At 39.4% G+C, this 21,964-nt stretch overlaps 1 protein-coding gene across 4 annotated transcripts in view; it reads right to left on the bottom strand.

Annotated features, from left to right (window-relative positions):
• Positions 1-2,576: 2,576 nt before the first annotated feature.
• Positions 2,577-21,964, bottom strand: part of FAM110B (family with sequence similarity 110 member B) — a 122,134-nt gene continuing 102,746 nt past the window's right edge. For all 4 annotated transcript variants that reach the window (XM_051612178.1, XM_051612182.1, XM_051612180.1 and 1 more), the window contains 2 exons: positions 19,945-20,011; positions 2,577-6,283 (listed from right to left, as the gene is read on the bottom strand). In XM_051612178.1, coding sequence (XP_051468138.1) covers positions 4,869-5,981 — 1,113 coding nt within the window. In that variant the 5' untranslated portion in view covers positions 5,982-6,283; positions 19,945-20,011 and the 3' untranslated portion in view covers positions 2,577-4,868. The remainder of the gene's footprint in view (positions 6,284-19,944; positions 20,012-21,964) is intronic.

Genomic DNA, 21,964 nt, shown 5'->3' with positions numbered 1-21,964 from the left:
CTCAGAAAAGTTGACAACAAGAAGGTGGAAAAGACTTGCAGTGCCAAAAGCAGAAAACAACAGCACAGATAACAGCCCTCTCTTTCTCTTATCATAAGATCACAATGAAAATTACTTTAAATTTAGAAGAATGACATTTAAGAGACTACAGTTTTTGTTACATAATTGATTGTTTTCCATGAAAACTAAACAAAAAAAAAGTAACCACTTGTTATTACTGAGTTTTGATGGGCAGCCACAACCAAATTCTTAAGTGATCAAATATCCTATATGCCTGAAAGCTGTTCATACCTACCAGGGTAAGGCCGATGGTGTGGTGCAGGTGTCTCCACTTGACTGCACTGTGACCCAAGTGGACAACATCTAAGTATTTTACAACAACATACTAACTGTAACAAACAGTGGGACAAAGCTATTGGTCAGCAATTGAGCTTCCAGTGAGAAAAAGAAAAGGTGTTAATGAGTTAATACTTTTGACTGAAATGGGTTTATTTAGAGCTTCACTTAACAGATGCCATCATCAGCAGATAAAAGTCCTTACACTGAACAGACAATTTTAATGGCCTTTCCCATTAAGCTATGGGTGATATATATTTCAAAGGGCAGATTATTTGAGTCTTTCTGCTGACAGCTAGGTATGTCAGATGAATTCAGAATATCAGTGAACACCTAAGCCTTGGTAACTAGCATTTTAATATAGAGTTATATTACAATTTAGGACAAAACACCTTGACCAATTTATTCTCTTGTACAGCACAAAGAGACCCTACGCTATATCTGCATTTATATTCATTGCCAAAATAAGCAATGGACCCTTACTGTTCATGAGAACAAAGCTCCAGATGCTCTTACATTCTAAGCCTAATGTGCTCAGCTACTGGTGTGGCACCATTAATCACACAAAACATGAGTTTTACAGCTGTGGAAAACTGGCACCTCCCAGATTCATTGGTTTTACTACTCTGCTTAATAAAAAGTTTCTTACAAGTAGGTGAGCTCTGAATATAACATACTAAACATTATCATCCCGTGATCAATACGTAGCAGGAAGACTGGTTTTAATGTTTAAGTTCCTTTCCTGTTCTCCTACAGACAGTTCTTCAGCTCTGTACTGCAGAGCTCCATTAAGCACTTTGTTTTCCATTGAATGGCTAGAATCAAATGCGTATGGCTCTGTGGATGGATAAACTGCTGTAAAAAGAGGTAAGTCAGCAATACTGATTGGCTCTGTTGTCTGAGTGTGTCTTTTGATTTTTGAATTTCTGCCAAAAGCATCATCATTCTGTCTTTACCCTTCAAAAGCCCTTGGTCACTCAGATGGTGCATACATTTGCAGCACAGTAATCTCCCTTGCAGAAACAGAATTCATAAAGAAGCAAATTTCAGTACTTGTATTTCTGGAATGTAAATTTGTGGCACAGATCCTGTATCTCTCATCTTTCACAACATTGTTACTATATATTATGAAGTGATTAAAAGCGCAGTTTTACTTTGCTGCCCAGCTCCTTCACTCAGAGAAATGGTCTGTCTCTGTGCAAAGCTGTACATAGACTTCAAAGTGTACTTTGTCACATAAGTTTCCTTTTCCTTAGTCTCCCCAACAAGTCAAAATAACAGAACCACCATAAGCCTCTGTGGTATTTTCTTTTGTGCATGTGTGACTGTGAATTTATACCAACTACTGAAAACATACTGCATTTTTCCTCAGTTCTTCACTGGACTGCCAGTGCTGGGCTCAGGACTGGCTTCCACAGGATGTCACAGATTTGCATATCCCTCAAGAGCTGCTGCTGCAACAAGAGCTGTTGTTTAACCATGGCTGCTTGCTGTGCACTTTGCACCTGAGTAAACGGCAGCAGGAACAAGACCAGGAAGGGTCCCTGATGAGGTGTTTGAGCTGGATACAACTCTGCAAATTCAACATTTGGCACTCAGGAATCTCCTCAGGCAGAGACAAACAATACACCCTCTCGACATGTCTGCAAAGGCAAAATGGTTATTCTCATTTGAAAATAAAACAAGATCCGACAACAACCATGTGGCTTTTATCCAAACATACAGGTCACAGCAAGACTATAAATAAATAAATCGTATCTGCATAAACTGTAATAAAGTGACAAATGAAGGAAAGTGTTATTTACTTGTTCAAAGCCTTGGGGACACTTTGCAATATTGTGACTTCTATTACTGCAACCTCAACGGAGTTGCAGGTTCAGCTGACTGTGAAGGTCTGGGTCCTCTAAAATCTTGTTAATGTGCATGTTGTAAGAAGCAGGGACAGCAGACTCAGAGCCCTTTCTGTGTCAAAGGCGCTGCTTAAGGTCTCAGGCAAGGAAATGCTATCTTAGAGATAGCTCATGAGCCTAAAACCCTTGTGGCATTAAAAGGAAACAAATTTCATTTCTCAAGAGCCTACGGCTTCCTAACAAACCTTAGGAAACAAGTTCAGAATACTAGCATATGCTGAAATCCATTTTCTAGTTATAAAGCCTTCTTTATTAATGTTTTTGGCTGACCACAGTTGAGATGGCATGTTTATCATCATGCTCAAAACACTTGAGAGAGAACAATGTGAGTGCATTTTTATTTCGGTATTAACTTCTTTATTTCATTGCTATACAGCTGCATTACACTTGGCTTTAATCCCTTAAGCATTATTTTCCTTGGCAAAATAATCACTGAACTGAGTAGAACTTACTATTGGAAAAATATGCTTGAAAAACCAGTGTGATGTCAATGCCAACTGAAACCCATGAAGCTTAAAATGTCACAAATGTAACTGTAGCTGAAACACATAGCTCCTCATTTTTTTGACCGAACTAGGAAAGTTGTTAAGTTCAAGGTTGTGAAGCCAACTGTAAAAATCACAGAGTAGCCTCCTGATACTGAATGTGTGCTTTTTTTCCCCCTACATAAACAATCATTTGGAAAACAATTATATAAAACTTGATGTAGGATAATTTCATATGCAACAAATCACCACATGGCTTAGCTTCCAGGCTCACCTGCATTAACTGTGGCTATCAATAAGAAGCTGGGCTACAGGCTTCTTAGAGAAAAGATAGAACCCGACTTTGTAAAACATCTTTAATATTCAAATATGTAAATAAGCACTACTGAAGAATAATTCAGAAGACTGTGGTGATTCATTATGAACAGATGCCATAAACGGGAACAGTAACATTGCTAGGTAAGGAAGAAGCAAGCTATTTTAGGAGTCTGGAAAATCTCTTCTAGGTCTTCTGACAGATCATGCTGCTATAGTTACTTTATAAAAAATTATATTCTGAAAAGCACTTTAGTAAAAGAAACCTTTTACTGGAACTATTATTTTACCAAGACCTTCTACAGCACTAAAACACACTCCAGCTGAGTTCCCGATATAGTTTTAAAAATGGGAGGGGTAAAAAACAGAACAAAAAACCTACCATACCTGCACCAGGAGCTATTTATTAGCATAACACTCTTCCTTTTAAAGATTTCATAACAACTGAAGTATATACAAAGTCTTACAGCATTTACACAATAAAAAAAGTTTCCTATTAGCTGATGAAGTGTAAGGTAGTGCTGCAATTTACTTCAAAGCATGTATACAATAATAATGAAGCAGACCACTGTACTTTCAACTTCTGGGAAGACACAGATTATCAAAAGATTTTTAACAGGTTGACGTGCAGCACTAACCATCATAAGAAGAAATCAAATTTAAAAAAAGTAAAAGAAAATAAAAGCTACATACTGTCATGTTTCTACACTTTCCTAGAGCTGTAACAAATTTCCACAGCCTTAGATATAACATATGCAAGACAACATAATCACAATTTCTCAGATATAGTTCAGCTACTGAGTGTATTTACTTCTGAACAGGAGGCGTTATATTAATATGGCTGTGTGTTTCCATTTTTGTTCATTAACTGTTCAAATAGGTCTACAAAAATTTTTGAAAGACAGCATGGAGTTTGTTGCCATGATGCGTTTGACTAAGAAAGGCATTCAATATCAGCTATAGGATCTAATAATTCCTGTCAAAAGTTTAAGACCAGGAATCTTCGATTAAAAACCAAACCTGCGAAATCCTGCACCCACAATGTTTCCACCTGTTGACTCCAACCTTCTTTAAGCTTTTCCAACAGGGTAACACAAAACCATTAAAATGCTTATACCATCCCAAACACAAGAGTCATTTAGTTTATGAGAGGTCAAGTAGATTCACTAGACTACTTCTGCTGTAAAATTGAGGGAACTTACCTAGAAAAAAGAAACCTTTACTGAACAGTCCCTTACTACAAGTTGGGATATACAGTTTAACAATGATACATAATTTAAGAATACAACATTCTTTGCTTTTTAGAAACAGTTTTACATATGCCAATAATGCACTTTCTACAAGAGATAAGGCTGCTTTGCCTATCGTCGTATGCCTAAACCTCCTATTTTGGCCAATTTTGCTTTTCTTCTCCCCAATGGGATTCTGTTTCAACTTAGAAGCTAGTAACGTCAGTTGACAATATCTGTATTAAGACAAAAAGTGACATATAAAATCCACACGGAACTACATAAATACCAAAGAAGTCATATAACCTTTCCATGTAAACACTTTGATTATACTGAAGCCCTAATTAGATTCTTGTCTTAAACTTTTGGCAGATAATGTGTATGCTCAGCCAGGCTTTGTAGTTAGTTATTGTTCAAGTGGAAGCCAGGTCAGCTCACATGTTGACAGGCATGCAACTTGGAAACATTGCACAACAAGCAACACAAAGAGATTTGAGAAGTGTACAAGACTTCAAGTAGACTTCACAACCCTTCACAACTGAATATTCACAGACAAAGATACAGTCCTTGCTTTTTCTATGGTGGATTTTCTCTCACACATGGGATACTTTCTGTGACTCTCTAGCTTGCTTGATGCTATATAACCACTTGATGATTCTGGCATTCCTTTCAATGGCAGAAATGCCATATGGCACACGGTCATTGGCACTGTCATCATTTCTAAGGTCACTGTTGCTGTCCTGAGACTGTTCACAGTCTGAGCTAATCATGCTTGCACTGCGAAAGTTGAGGGATATAATATCAGAGTTAGCCCTTGCAAAGTTTTCCATCCCGAGGTTTTCAAGCTCTTCAGGATCCAGTCCGCAGTAGTTAAAGAACCGCTCAACATCTGCATCGACACGAAAATATCTGTCGCTTAAGTCTGATTTTGATCGCTGTAGGGAGGGTCTTCTACTAACTCCACATCCAGACTCAACTGCCTCAATCTCTGGGGATTTCAGGGTGGCGATGGCAGCGATTTTGGGCTTTGGAGGCAGGGGTGGGGCTGAACTACTGCAGGGTATTGCTTTTAAGGGCTTTGCACTAGTTACTTTCCTAATGTCTGAGGAGCTGTGAGAGACGTGCAAGAAAGTCTCTGCTGACTGATCTAGGAGCCTTCTGCTGACATTGGAGCTGCTCTCCTGTGGGCTGCTGCGGCCCTGCGTGGGGTAAACCTTCAAAGATTCAGCAAATGAGTGTCGGTTCAACTCTGTTGAATCAGCTCTGTGGGGTGGCCAGTTTCGAGGACCGTGCTTATACCCTGAACCTGAGCTGGAGCCTTCGGAGCTGTTGATGATGTTCTTCAAAATCTCAAGTTTCAGGTTTTCTCTCTGGACACCGCTCTCTGTCTTTGCATTGTTGCTGAAGACTTTCAAGGTGGGGCTCCCGAGCGCTCTCTTGGCCGCAGGACAGACGGGCGGCTTTGCCAGCACCGCTGGCTTCACAGGCTCCTGCTTGGCATTGATGACCTCCTGGCTCTTGACATATTTTGCCTTGTCGGCTTCTAGCCTCTCCACCGCACTCAGTCTTTTTGGATTAGGCTCCGCCTGCCTGCGAAAATAGTCGGGTCCTTTGTTCAGGATGCGGAGAGGAACGGCGGACGTGAAAGTGACGGCAGGGCTGACCGGCTTCACCATGCTACCTGTCGGTAGTGTTTCTGTAGGCATGTTTGGTGGCCTTTCCCCCGCAGCCGTTTTGGAATCTTCTCTGGGATCTCCTCAATGCACGGTGCAGAAACATGTACATTAAGCACAATGAATAGCCGATGAATCCTGGGATCTGAGCGTCAGCAGCAGCGCCTCATCTCACAGCTCATTAAATAACACTGCGTTTCTCTTTTAAAGGCAGCCTTTGTAGGGCAAGGCCACCCGACACAAGTCCCTGTTAGTCTGCTCCACCGACTCCTTTCTTCTCGCTGAACGATGTGGGAGTCTCGCCGTCCCCTTTGTGCTCCACTACCGGCAGCGATCTGAAACGCAGGAGAACCAACCACACGTTAGTGAGGGCGCCTGACATCAGAGCGATAGCAACAGCCGCCTCCCAGCCCTCCGCTCCCACTGCCGGCACAGGGAGGCAGCACTTGGGGTGCCCATCTCCCCGCCTCTCGCTCTGCACCCCTGCCCATCTCACAAGAAACATGTCACTCGCTGCTTACAGCCTAAGCTTGGATTTAACAAAATTACACCAGAAAGGATAAAAATACACACAAAAAAAGAAAGGCTAGCATGGTAAAGCCATGTATTTCTGGGAGCGAAATGTGTCCATTCAGAGACTGAGACCCATCTATCTCCTGAAGGTCAATGGAAGATCTTCTTCACTTTTAAACTAATACATTGAGCTTTGATTAGTTGATTTGCATATGCATTTTATCTCCAAACCTCAAACTTCTCTTTACATAGTCTGTAAATGAAAGAGATTAATTATATTTTCCTTTTTAATGAAATGCTCCAGAAAACAAACTGGCCTAAAAAGGTGAAAAAAAACAGAGATATGTAGCGTTTTAAGTGCAATGCACACCTTTTGTTATTAATCTAAAATCAACAAGTATAAGTAGGAGATCTTGCTAAAGTCACCTATTGCAGTTCACAGTCTGTTTGAACATTAGTCACCAAAGCACTGGTGCTCCAGCAGTCACGTAAGGATTTTCAGGTTCTCATGGCCACCTTACAGGCTTCACAGAACAACAGAAAATGCCTTTGTTTTTTTGAGGAAAGATTTCCAGAGCATGCAAAAACATTCTGATTGGGTTTGAAAGAAATGAACTTGTCTTCACATTTGGACATAATCATTCAATTTTTCTACCAAGCACTAAATGCATATGAAGCTTACCTTCATCTTAATTATTTTAAGTTCCTGTCTCTTAGGATTGTCACAACAATCTCAAATCCAACACCATGGATGACACTGCAAGTGCTGTAACTATTTCTCCCACAAGAGGCACTGAAGGGCACTTATAACAGAATCTACTTTTCAGTCAATGATTTAGCTAATGGGTCTCATTTGTTTTATTACTACTCCATTAATCTATATTTCCCTTTTTAATATCCCATTTCTGTTATCACTGTGTTCTTCAGAGAGAAATAGAAAAGAAACTGCTGCTTTTTCACGTGTCCTCAGGAAGGCAGAGCAGCATCCTTCCCAGGGATGACCTGTCTTCTTGTGTACTGCCATGACGTGCCTGCTCATCCATCAATACCCTATTTACTAGTTCAGGGTGTGCCATCAATATATTGTTCGGTCAAAAAAACCCCACAAAGCCCCTTAAATTCCAGCTAAATGTACGTTACTAGTAACAAGAAAACAACCTCAAATGCTGATTCCCAGAAATGCATTACATGTACACTGAATATTCTCTCTAAATCATCCAAGGTCAAAGCAAGCAAATGAAATATATAAATGCTATAATGAGATTACACAAAAAAGCTGAGCTTTCTCCTGAAGGCTCCCTGTCACCAGCATTCTTCAAATACAAACTAACATATTTAGGTGGGTGATAAACCACACAAGCATTTAGTGCAATTGAAAGGGTAGTGAAATGTTAATTAAGCTTCCCATTCAATGTTGTTTTATAAATCCTAGTGCTAACTCCTCAGCAGTTTGACTTCCTGAATTTTAACTAAGTCTTTCTGAAGGAAAAAAAAGCTTGCTTTCCTCATTTGAATCAACATATTTATTGGTACTATTTTGAAATTAAGTATCAAATTTCCAACATTCCTGAAGGCAATTCCAACACTCATCCATACACAAACATACATTTCTCTTCTGTACACACAAATCAAATCTTTCCACGTTGCCAGCCCAGAGCTTGATGGCTAAGTACTTGTAAAAATACCCCACTGGTATGTATGTTTGATACCTATGTGCAGAAATCAAATCTATGTGACAGCACAGGTCTTGTCAGCAGGAAGAATAACCCCCCCAACCAAATAATCAATTCTTTCTACTAAACACTGTCACCCAACTAATAAAATGTCACTTAAATAAGCAAGACCAAAACTCTCCATTTCTTCCCCAGACATGGTCATTAAAAGCCACCGTGGTCCTGCTCTGGAGGATAGTTGCCAAATCTATTCTCCTCCTGGCAAGTGTCTCCACACAACACTGCAGATTGGAGCTGTGGGAACTGAGGCATTGGACTTTTGGAAGTCTTTTTTCAGCACTTAACAACTTCCTCACTCTGGACTGCCCTAGTCAATGCCAGCAAGCATTGCTTAAGAGGCTAAGCATCCACATTTGCTTCAATACCACACTTAAAAGGAAAAAAAGAAGTAAAAAAAGAAAATCCCACTGTGCATGCATGTTCACCCAAGAGAACAAGAGTGCTTGTTTGCAAGCACATGCAGGGCCAAGTGCCCTGAAGTCAATGGAAATATGCTGTGACTGGCAATGAGCTTCAGACATGCCTAGAAAGAAAAGCAAAGACCTGCTGAGGAGCCAGGGCAGAAATGTTCAGCCAAGCATAGGGTACCAAGGGAATAACAGCCAGGTGATGATGTGGCCAGACATGGAGGCTTTGTACCTGTGAGGCTGCTGGTATAAATTAAGGTACATGCAGCTACAAAAAAAGGATTAGCTATATTTTTGTGTGTTCTTTGAATTGCTCCATTTCACTTAGGTGCTGAACTTAAAAATCACAGGGAAGTTTATTCAGTAGTCTCCTCTCAGAGACCTCAAAATTATGAACCAGACACTGCTAGAAAAGAAAGTGGGATGAAAGAAAGGTGGATGAATGTAAAGTGCTAATAAAACAACTTTTCCTGCCTGTGCTAGTGATGACTGCAGCCTAATTCTGCTCCTGGCTGGGAAAGTGAGAGCAATTCTTACCAGCCTCTCTGCTGTTTACAGGAACCTGAAACAGCAGAGTCACTAGAGAGCCTTCCTACTTACTAATTTCATTGGTAATGAAAAAGGCTGAGCAGCAGCAGTACAGTGTAGTCTCAGGAAGACAAAATTGTGCCACTTAAGTCTCCAATTGTGAAAATCATCATTGCAGCAACGGGGGTACAAAAGCAGCTTTCTTCTGGCTTAAACTCCAAAGAAACTCACTGCATAAGCATCTGAATTTCCTGTTTGCATCGGTTTTGCAGTGCAGAAATTCAAAGGCAAATTGGTGTTCTTCACCTGCCCATAGGAAATGTGTGAAATATACTTAGGGACCTAAGAAATGGTCCTTTTACTCTGTTTACATATGAATGTCTACCCTGTAAGTGTAATTCTTTTGTGGACTGAATTGTGTTTTCAGGATTCACTCTGGACTTCCATTATTGCTCTTCCTTGTAATAATTCATAGACCCAAGAGATTATATAAAGAAAAACAAAGCTAAAAACTTTCCAAACATTCAACCGTAGTTCATTTTAATACTATGTACACGTTAATAAAATCTTTATTGAAGTTCTTACTAACTGAGCTCCTCTAACACCCAACAACTGTTACAGACCTGCTGAATAGAATACGCAACATACACAGGGGTAGAGAGGGTTTGGATTTTTAAAGCTGTATTTTCAGATGGATAGTTCCATTCAGGATTCCTTTGCAACAGAGACAGAGTTCCAAAGCTCTTATTCATTCTAGGCACTGTGCTCTTAATCACTCTTAGGTCTGTAACATGTTTGTCAGATATTCACATTGAAACTACAGATGCACTATCTGTATGATTTAGGGGAACACAATAAAACCTAGAGCAGCAATAGCTATACAACTGACATTAAATACAAATAAATCCTCTAGAAAATATTCTTTCATTGATCACAGTAGGAGGAGATAAACTTTAGAATTACAGTTCCATATAGTCTATATATGCAGTTTTTCGAAATTTAAAAGACATCTATGAACTGGCCCCATTCTGGCAAGTATTTATTTCTAGCTTTATTATTAAAATAATTTTATTGTAGAATACTCAATGTTACTTTTCCTCTCATACTTAAAGGTGTACTCCAAACAAAGACTGAATGATGCTAACTGACAGCAAACAACACACTTCCCTCCCCAGTTCTCTGTTGCTCTGTAGGTCTTACACCCTGGCTAAGTTTCAGCCAGTCTTTACCTAAAAGTATCCACAGAAGAGCACTACATATTTTAACAATAGTCAAGATGCAAAAAAGCAGCAAAAAAACCCCCAACAAAACAGTGAAAATGTGGCCCAAATGAAATCGGTGGAATTTCTGCTCTTGACTTTGGCAAGGACACAGCTTCACCAAACAAAGCTACAATGAAGTTCAGGCTCTTAATTCATCCCTCTGGGATAGCGGATGAAGGGATTGTACAGGAGCTAGGATGAAGCACAGTGAATAAATACAGCAAAGGCTGACAGCCTTTACTCAGCTTTCCTTGAAATTTAAAGGCTTGTGTCAATTTTATTTTCCAGATGATAAAATATAACTACCACTACCTCAAGATGCACCATAAACATCCCATAAATTCCAGCATAAGTAATCAAAAAGTGATCTCAATAGGACTCAAAGAGATCACAAAATAAAATCTGCATAGGAACACAGGGCACAGATGGAAAATGTCAGGCTCTGCTAATGAATGACTAGGTGTGCTTTAGAGGTACCATTATGAAGATGCTGCTTTGATAACAGTCCCTGCAAAGCTCACAAATGAGGACTTCACTGGGAATGACTTGCTACAGGTCTATGCACTAAGTTATACCAATGTGTATGTCTAAAACCGGTCTAAGTTCTTCTGTGGATAACTGTAATTATAACCCCCCCATATAATATTACTAAGTTTAAAAATATAGGTTAAACCCAAATAAACTAGGCTTAAACTGACTTAAGATACTTCAAACCCAGAATGGCAGCAGTATTTAATTTTTGAAAACAATTTTAGATAAACATCTATAGGTGTAGACTTGGTCTCACATCATACAGATGAACGTATAACAGACTGATAAACTTATGCAAATGCTGCTTTGCTCTTATATCACACTCCAAGACTTAAAAGATAAAAGTCTCCATAAACAAAACACTGCCACCACTTAGCCTTCTTTCTATTCCACTGTGCAGTTGATACGATGAGGTTTAAGGCAGGATGCTGCCACAATCTGAAACGCTAACACTGTTATGGGAAAGTGCTTCTGAAAAATCCAGAGGTACAAATGCCTGGAAAGCAGGAAAGCAACTTAGCAGCTATACTTACATACAGTCCCTGTAATGCATGCCTAGTGCTCACTGGGAGCTGGATAAAGGTGTCTCTTTAAAAAAAAATATTCATAATGCATTTTGCTTCTTTTTACTTCTGAAATCTGGCACTATTACAGTAGGAATAACTCACTCTCAGCGACACTTGTTTCTGGGGATATACTGCCCTATAGATGGCTCCCAAACATGAAAACTCTGATTTCTTCCAAAAGGTACAAACAGCTGCACAAATGCACAAGGAATCTCAGAAATGAGAATTCCCCTTTCTTCCACCTAGATAGTAAAAAAAAAAAAGAGTCAACTTATTATTTAGAGCAATATTACATGCTGTGTTTGTAAAAGCTGTAATGGAAATTAATTCTGTTTTCTTTGGACCCCTGTGTTGCTTACACCATATTGCACACTCTTTGGAATAATTTCAGCCTCTTATTTAAAAAAAAATAAAAATCAGGGTCTAAAATGTATAAAAGAGAATGTAATTTTTTTCTACATTTGTAGCTGTAGCTTGATGTGAGTACTTCTATTTCAGTGTGCATTTTATGAGAATGATTCTCTAAACACTTTGCAAAGCTTTAGGAAACACTCTTACTGCTCATTCATCAGCCAGTGCCAATGGCCCCAAGCCAAACCACCATTACCCTTTTAATTCTGCATCTCTCTATGAACATCACATTTAAATTTATGACCTCCTCCCTACAACAAGATCACAGTTCCCAGTTTATCCTGTTATCTCCTGGGCCTACACAATTTCCCCAGGATCCTCTCTGTACTTTTACAAATCAACACAATCCCCGTCTTCATTACAGGATACTTCATCTTGCTGCTCTGTCACATTTCAGAGGTTCATAAGACCCTGAGACAGTTTCCTACTGCCCCGTGTCCCAGCTGCTTGGTTCCTCTTCTCTAGGCAAAGGGAAATTCTTATTCCTCTTCAGCTCCACCTCCTCTTCAAAGCATTTTTTTCATTCCATCATCCCATTCTTGAAAGACATGGCAACTCCTGCTCTGCTTAAGTTGAAGGAGCAGTGCTTTCTGGACTAGAATCATAGAATGGTTAAGGTTGGAAGGGACCTTAAAGATCATCAGGTTCCAACCTTCCTGCTATGAGCAGGGACACCTCCCACCAGACCAGGCTGCGCAAAGCCTCATCCAACCTGGCCTTGAACACCTCCAGAGAGGGGGCATCAACAAACTCCCTAGGCAACCTATTCCAGCACCTTACTACACACATGGTGAAGAATTTCTTCCTGATGTCTAAGCTAAATGTCCCCTCTTCAGTTTAAAATCCTTACCCCTTGTCCTATCGCCCTCTCTGGTGAAAAGCCCCTCCCCAGACTTCCTGTAGAGGCTCCTTCAGGTACTGGAAGGCTGCTATAAGGTCTCCCTTTTCTTTTCCTCTCCTCTCCTGACAGGAAAAGCCAGCACCTCATCTCCTTGCTCCTGGAAGCTGTCCTTCAAAGCCATGCTTGGATTTGGCATCCTGGAAATCCACTTGTTTTGCTAGTGGTAAGATCTTCAATGTGTAAAAAAAAAAATAATTAACTAGGGGAGAGCAGTACACTGGGAGAAAACAAAGGAAGGCAGAAAAATAAAACAGTTTTAATGATGAAGCTCAGTAAAAATGTTTTAAATGGAACACCATTCATTTTGATTCCCATCTCAAATCTGAGGTAATTCTTTAAAAGTCCATTTTAAGAGTGAGATGTATTTTAAGCTACCCAAATCTTTGTGGTAATAGGTTCAGTAGTAACCAAATGCACTAGTGAAGAAGGAAATAAAATCTTCTATCTGCAAAAATGTGCAGATACACCTGCAAAGCACCCTCCTTCTAGTATCACCACAGATACACCACCTCACTAGTAGAATTTACAGACTTCATACATCAGTAACCCATGTGGCCTGCAACCACACAGCAAAGTCTGATCTTCTGCCCTGCACAGAACAGCAGAAGCACAAACGTTATCAGTACTTAGGCAGCTGGGAAACAGCTCAGTAACTTCTGCAGCATCCCTCACCAAAAACTGATTATCATTAACTCAGCTATGGAACATACATTTCGAGAACAGCACTTTCAAGAAGCCAATTTGGGGTCATCTGACACACTGAGATAAGTTAAACATAGTCCTAAAATCTTTAGATGTTTGAAAATTTGCAGGAATGGTTGAAGCATTCTGCTGCAGCATCCTTAGCATCACCAGTGAAACTACAGAATCAGACTTCGTCTTTACTTATACTGTGGAGTGAGTTCTAAAACATAAATTACCTTGGATTAAAAGAACTGCGTGTAAACTTGGAAATACTAGGAAATCAAACCAGATTTAAACTGATAAAGTGAAAAGGATAGATATTCAAAATGAAAATTTATATTAAATCTGCAACTGTTATGTCTACCAACATGGCCCTGGAAGTAAAGATTTGAGGACCCATGACCAGGTGACTTCAACAGGTTCACCTCCTTCATTGCTACTGCAGCACAGCAACATGGCTCCCCTTTGAGATGTGGCATCTTGCTTAATGCAAACCTGTAAAAGCAACCTCAAGCTAAGCACTCAAAACTAATTAACACTGAAACACACACACACACCCCTAAAATGGCAGATTCTGTACAGAAACAGAGTCTCTATGGCAACCATTTAAGTCATAGTAGTTTTCATAACATCTTGGGTAGCTGACATTTAGCTTATATCTTCGCCTTGAAGCACACGTTCCTCTGCCAGTACTTTTTTTGCTTAAACTGAATACATTGAGACTTACTTCTGACTTCTGTCTGGGTACAACACCCCAGCTATGTCCTGAACGCCAAACCAGGTCAAAACTTGGACTCTGCTCCCATTTCCCATATTTAAGTTCCATGGACAGGAACTGTGAGAAATCTGTAAGGAACATGAGCATGCAGGACAGGAGGGATGCTCAGAGAGGTCCAGGGCTGCACGCCCTGGACACCCAAGCCACCCAAAATAGACGCAGCCCTGTTTCTAGAACTTCTTTCCTGTGAGGGTGACCGAGCCCTGGGACAGGCTGCCCAGAGAGGTTGCACAGTCTCTTTCTCTGGAGACTTTCAAGACCTGTCTGGATGCCTTTCTGAGTGACCTGCCCTAGTTTTGGTCCTGCTCTGGCAGGGGGGTTGGACTCGATGATCTTCAGAGGTCCCTTCCAACCCCTGACATCCTGTGATTCTGTGATTCTATGAACAGGAATGCACATGACTAAGCCTGATGGCTAATTCCTGAGCTGTAGAGGATCTAGGGACTTCCTTGCCCATCTTGCATGTTCACATTGTCTCATCCAGCAGGTACCTGCTGGCCCTAAAAATGCAGTCAGGGATAATGAGGATGACAAAGACAACACCTTTTCCTCTGCTTGACTTGGAGTGCAGACTGGAAACAGCCCTCCAGGGTAGACGCTCAAACTACTAGGCTATAACACATATAGAGATGGATCCTTCTCCAACACTTCTTTTCAAAGGTTTCCACTTTAAAAAAATAAATACTGTGCAAGACTTATTTGAACTAGGAAAAGAGTAAATAAGCTCACATAAGGTACTTGGTGAGGAAATTGGCTTATGAACCCTGCTCTTGTGCAATTAAGTAATTTCTAGCAAGCAGGACATTTTAGCAGACATAGGAAGACCTGCTTGATGTTCTGCCAACTGGGATCTTTCTCAGGAGGTAGAAAACTTGCTCCAGTTTGAGGATTTGGGATTTTATCCCATCTCGTGTTTCTCAGAATTGTGCAACAATCTCTGATCTCATGAACATAAATGGATACCTGCTGTCACTGCCAGCTTGCTTTCGTGGGAAAGAAAAAACGTTTACCAGACTGTTCTAAGAGGCCAAAAGCCCTGAAATCTCAGTTTGCTGTACTTAGACTTGTGTTTATTGATAAAAGGTTTCTAAAACTGTTTACAATGAGAAATATGTTAAGGGAACAGAGTATTGTAACCAGAAACAGTTTTTATTCGAGAAATAACAATAAACCCACAACACAACTAGCTGCAGTTAGACATTGCCTTGGAGTTACTAACCCTGCAAAACTCCAGAAATGTTCAAATACACAAAAACCCAAAGTAAACAAACATAGCCAAAAAAACAGGAATAATCCCAACAGTTTATGCTAGGCAAAACAGAAACTATGAAGAGCTATTACAAGTGGAAATAATAATAAAAAAAGATATAGCACTTAAAATTTCATTTCCTTTAGTCAGATTTTAATTAGAGAAACTTTTAAAAAGTTTCAAAAACAAAGCTTGATAGCATCTTTCTGAAGCTTCTTACCCTGTGTTAAAATACCTTTGAAAGATACAGTGCCCAAGTATATGGGATATCTTCTGTAATACTTACAAATTTTTACAAGCAAGAAACCAGAAAGTCACACAGATTATATATAACTCTTTTGTCTCTTAGTTTAGCAGCTTTCTCTTACCTGGTTATATGGAAAATTCTTGTTAATAAACTTGATACATAAACACAACCCTTTAATCTTTATACATAAATATTAAAATATAGCCAATGAAAGTTTTTTTACTGATACTAAGAACCTACAAGGCCACCTTTAATAGGCAGTAGAGCAGGCACAATTAGAAACTGAGTGTGCTAAAACAAGTACCATTACAAAAATGACAACGTCCAGCAGTGAAGTACAATAGAGTGGCCTAATTCTGACAACTGAGGACTCTGAGCCATTCTTCTCATTAGCTGTGGGGTTTTGTTTGTCAAAACTTTGTGTTAAATAGCTTTTTCTGTAACATGAGAAATTACTGCACTAAGGTCAGCATGGCTATTTAAAAATAATTTCTACCCCATAATTGCCCTTAGTTAAGAATTTCTAAGCACTGAAACTTTGCTACATGAAATATTGCCCATTTATTTTTTTCTTAAATAAACACACTACAAAAGTTTTGACTACGTAAAGACAAATCAGTTCTTTTTTAAAGAATAAAAAACCCAACATAAACAAACCACACATGATTTACAGAAGTGTTCCATGGCACTGCAACCTTCAGAGCAACTCCATGGATGATATCTCTTATTTTTGACTGGTACAGCTATGTTTTTCTCTAGATAAGAGGACTTTTTCCTGTGCCACAGGACAGTTCATTCCTCCTTCTTCCAGCCTGAAGTCTAAAGATTCATGGTGTTAGATGTTAAGAAAGAAAATGAAAGAAGTGCATGTCTTGAAGATATGTCTGAACATTTACAATCTCTTCAAGCAGATGGTTAAAAATACCAATTTTGGCACTGGAACACAATGTAATTTAGGTCTTCAGTGTTACTATGATGTTGCAATCAATGATACCGCTGTATAACCCAGCACAGGTACTTCACTGTATGTGCATGGCTTGACTGCACGTTTGCATGTGTAACCCTCAGACTACAGTAGATGTTTTTACTAGAAGTGTTGAGGTGTTAGCTGTTAAAACACACTGAGTGTATTTTCTTCTTAATTGTTTTATTGGAAAAATGTGCCCCCAGAGACCACATGTTAAAACCACAGATCTTCAGAAACTGTTCACAACTTACCTAACTGAAGATGAATATCCAATTAGCTACTTGTTAATGAGCATCTAAACTTTTGTTTAATGTCCAAGTTTGATGCTTAAAGTGTGTTTTTTTATTACTGTCATTTAATGTAATGACTCTTCACTAGGCAATGTTCTTGCAAAAATGCTTTTAAAGAAGTCAGACTGTCCAGAATCTGCACACTGAGTATTTTTTGCCTGAGAGCCCTGATGAAGCTATGATGGTGATGGAAATTCTTCCTGGCCACAACTTTTAAGAAACCATAAAAATGTCATGATCTTAAAGAAAACAAAAGTGTACTGAGTCACCACCAGTGCATTTAATCAAGTGGATAGGGAGGCAGTGCAGGGAGGGTTGAGGTATCTCAGGTCCAAGAAAAGAACAGACCCAAACGTGCAATTGGGAGTGTGCAGACAGACACAAGAAGAGTGAGAAATGGCAAGTCACAGAGAGGTAGAGGAGAAATGCAATTACCAGGAAAAGAGAGAGAGAAAAAGGTCGGGAATAGAGACACCGAACAGTGGATTGGAAAGCAGAAACAGATTACAAGGACAAAATGGAATTAGAGGAGAAAGGAAGGACATTCAAGTGCTCTTTCTCATCAACTCCCTCACAACTCCTAAATCCTGCATGGGGAACAGAGCTGGTGTAAGGGTGCAGAGGAGAAGAGTATCACCCAGTGAACTCTACCTGAAGCAAAGCTCCCTCCAACCTAGGCCACTTCTGGGTTGCTGTTGAGAGATACGTCCTCTCCTCTCTCCTATAACCTCTATGTCCAAGACAGACTGCCCACTGAGTCAACTGAACAAGTGCTGAGGTTACTCCTCAGTAAAACCAGTTCTTCCCTTTGGCATCATGACTTCAGCTTGCTTTCACATGCTGTCTGTGCAACAAGACGTGCAACAGGCTTAACCCTGGGGAGTCTTTCTGCGCTAGAGGTGCTCTTGATCCTGTTCTCACAAGCACCTTAGACTATTGCTTTGAAAGTTTACTTATTCTCTATTCCTATTCCCTCTTACAGCATCAGAGTACCTACTACATCAATGCTACAGATCTGTTCTCCTCTCAGACCTGTGATACACAGCCACATCAGCAGGTCCTCCCTCTCCTAGTAAACAAAGCAAATACTCCGAACAGGGAACTAAATACAGGATTGGATATGATTGCCCAAAAGAACAAAGGAAATTTATTCCAAACTCAGAAACCTGATACAAGTATCCCAATTTACTTGCTACTGCTTTACCCCAATAAATTGCTACTTCTTTTCAGATTATTATCAATACAATTTTAAGTGGATGCAGAGAAACTGAACTTGAGTATCAGACAGCCAAGCTGCTTAAGCCAGACAAATCATGACATGCAGCAAACAAGGTGCTGAGCCTCCAGGGAAGACACGTGGTATCTGTTTTTTCTCCTGTCCGGCCACCCTGTCAGCACACTGTCTCTGTCACTGCTGGGGAACAGAATCCCTCCATTGAAGATGTTCCTCAATCACTAGCATCAGCTCACCATTGATCTGGACATTTCAAGGCATTTTCTAAAAGCCAATAATGACAGAAGCCTAGCTGTGTTACAGCAGCCAGGACCAAACGCTGCTTTCATCATAAATCGCAGATTCAATCTTTGCTGTTTATAAAATAAGCAAAAAATCTCCTGCAAAACTACAGATCTCCTGGAGCATGTAATTCCCTTTTTTAAGAAGGGAGAAATAAATCCCATCCTGTATGACATCAGGAAGGTAAAAATATGAAATGTGACTATGAAATTAGCGTAGGTTAACTTGTGACCACAAAACATAACACAGATCACTTTGAAGGCTTGGAATGTTCCTGGTGTCAGTCCTTGGCACAGCCAAGACAGTTTTGCTGCCTTTAATTTCATACAACAATGCATCTGGAATTTCAAGCTCCCAATTTTGTCAGCTGACACAAACGGCTTCTGAGATAATTTCTATATTCTGGGAACAGATTTTTACGCTTAAAGAAGTCATGTGCACTTTGAGACTTAACATTTTTTATCTTGAAGTAAACCAGCAGCATTAATTATTCATTTAAGACCCCACACAATGCCAATTTATGTTCTGGAGCCAAATATGGTAACTGGAAACAGATGAACATGAAACATCTTCTAGTGAGAAGATTAAAACTTAATATTAGTGAAGCATGTTGCTGATGCATCAGACATTGATTACTGATTTTTTCTTTGCTACAGTGAAATACCAGAAATGCCCTACTAGTCTTCCAAGAATTGTACAACCACTGGTACAGAGTGCTACATGTACAGCTCCTGTCCTCTCCTGCCCTCTTAGGTTTCAGCTGGTTTCCTTGTATGCACCAAGGATAAAGCTACTCAACAGATGAAAATCTTTCCATGATTCCTAACACAGGATTTCCTCCTTTTGTTTAGGAGATTTAATGATGAATAAAGGATTTTAAACTTCAGCACTCATCTCCTGCTCAGTATTGAGGATGGACTCAGAGATGCTTAAGCTTTCTTCTGTTTCTGAGTGCAAAACCAGATAAACAACAGAAAGTACTGGAAGACTAAGGCTAAAACTGCTTGCTTGCACTCAAGGTCTCAGTTCTAAAAAGTCAACACAATCTAGTGAATGGGAAGCCTGTAACCAAACCATAGGTTGTGAATAAAGGATGGGAAGAAGCCTGGAACTACTAGACTATTTCCAGAAAGGATTCTGCCACATTGTCACACACATCGCTGCAAGACTGCAGCCAGCAAAAGCAAGCCTCAATCTTTCTTAAACAGTACTGAAGTATGCATTTGCATCTAATGAATCTGCCAAGCCAATCAATCAGTAAAGGTCAAAAAAGAGAAATGCATTACCAGAACACACCTCCCAGGACAGTAAATGAGGACATGGTAAAGTCCTTATGGAATTGTCCTCCTTTTATCAAACCTTGAGAAAGAAGGCATTTTACATGCCTTTTTACATTTTAATTCAAAAAGTTACCTGTATGAGGGCAATGCCAAACTCTTGTCCACACTCTGAATGAGCGAATGTAATGCTCCAGGGGATTCTGAAAAAAAGAAGAAAACAAAATATGAAGAAAGGCATTAAAAAACCCCAACAGAACAGTAACATGGCAGGCACATACACATCAGTGTGTCAGTGCTGCTGTGACGTTGGAGGTCACAGAAACAGGACGCCAAGCCATAAGAAGGGAGAGAAAGAAATGCCAAGGCAGCCACAAGAGCAACCAGGGCTATTTCACATGAAAGATGAGATAAGTGATGAAATCAACATGGCTGTGCATAGATAAAGCTACGAGCTGTGTAATAATAACAACTAATTAAAAAGTTGTTTAGGAAGCCTCAGGACACAGGCTCACATATGCCACAGTATCTGAGGTGTGAGATGAGATGCAGCCATGCAGTGGATTGATGTATAAATGCAAACAGGACCAAACTGCAAAATCAAATTCTAAATTCACCTACTAAGGACAACACAAAATTGTGTATGTTAAGCTCCCGCTATAGATAAACAGTCCCTTTTGATTTGGTTTTGGCTATTTACAAATGAAGAAGAGAGAAAATACTGTAAAAAAATAAAGCCCACTATATGTGCATGATACAGCTTTAATAGGGCACGGAATCCATATTAGCTACTTTGCAAGTAACTGAGGAAACATATCAACGTGTAAATGTTGGTGTTATTTCAGGGCAGCAACTAGTTGATTTTGACATGAAGACAGGCAACCTACAGTGATGATCTGTTTTTAAGTGACCTCTCATTTTCAGAGTTAAGGCCAAAGAGCAAAATGTTCATGTGCTTGAAAGCCCCTGCACCTCCCTGCTGAGAACTTGAGAGAGCTGACAGGACGTCTTCCAAACTAACAACCACCTCGACAAAAACTATTACTAAATTTGTACACATCAATTACAAACTTGTTATTTACTTTTCAACACCTATTTGAAATGATTATTCATGGATGAAGTATAATGTAAAATTGGTGGCAGAAAATTACTAAAATGTGTGAGTTATGTTAATTATTTTTTTTTATTAGCCTCTGCCCCTTTTCTAAAGCACTTATTTTTGACAATGCTTTTTTAAGCTACGGCAATATTATATTTACAAAACACTACTCCTGTCTAGCCAATGGATATTTCATTTTATACATAATATCTTATATTTTTTCTCTCAAAAATTATTACTTATTTTCCTGGGATTTAAATCAGTTATTAAAATGCATGCAAAAAAAAAAAAATAATCCAAACCTTCATATTTTGTGCCACCTGCTAGAAACATTTTAAAATATCTTCATAATATAATAAGCTGACAGAAAGGACATAATTCACATTTGGGGATTAAGTATTTGTATACATAATAGTTAAAGGAAAAATAGATCAGTGTATTCATTTGGGAGGAAAATGCCTTTGCTGCAGGATGCAGCCTTCCTGCGCACATTTTTTGTAAGAGAAGATGCAGTTTTCCTAACCCTGTGATGAGGCTGGTGACACCCAGCTGAAAGGTAGAAATGCCAAGCTGAGGAAGACTCTCCAGTACAATGCTTTTTTTAAGAGAGCTCCAAAACACAGACACGACATAAGGACACACACCCAAAAGTTTCTTTCTTCCCATATCTACACGTATACACTTTTATTTTTTATTGATACAAGCATATAGACATAAAAAATCACATACATGTGGTTTACTCCAACGCTAGTAATTCAAATGGACTTGAAAACTATTAATAAGATAGTAGGTATACACAAAAATAAATAACTCCAAATTTTCTGCAAGACTAGAAAAATTTCTATCATTTCCTCAAAACATATAACGTTTATTTTAGATTGTTATTCAAACAGCAGCAGGAATCAACACATTTATGATACAACTGTCAGTGTGAATGATACAGTGGAATATGTTCTGGTTTAGGGAAGAGCAGTGCATCCTACTTAAAAAAATGTGTAGCCTGTTGCATCTTCCAAGTGCTAGGAAGAGGTCATGGCAATAAAAAAGTGCAAGTAGT

Source organism: Apus apus, chromosome 2 (assembly GCF_020740795.1).
Source record: "Apus apus isolate bApuApu2 chromosome 2, bApuApu2.pri.cur, whole genome shotgun sequence".
In the NCBI taxonomy this organism is placed as follows: Eukaryota; Metazoa; Chordata; class Aves; order Apodiformes; family Apodidae; genus Apus; species Apus apus.
Note: the sequence above shows the minus strand (reverse complement) of the source record. Positions and strands in the feature narration are given on the sequence as shown.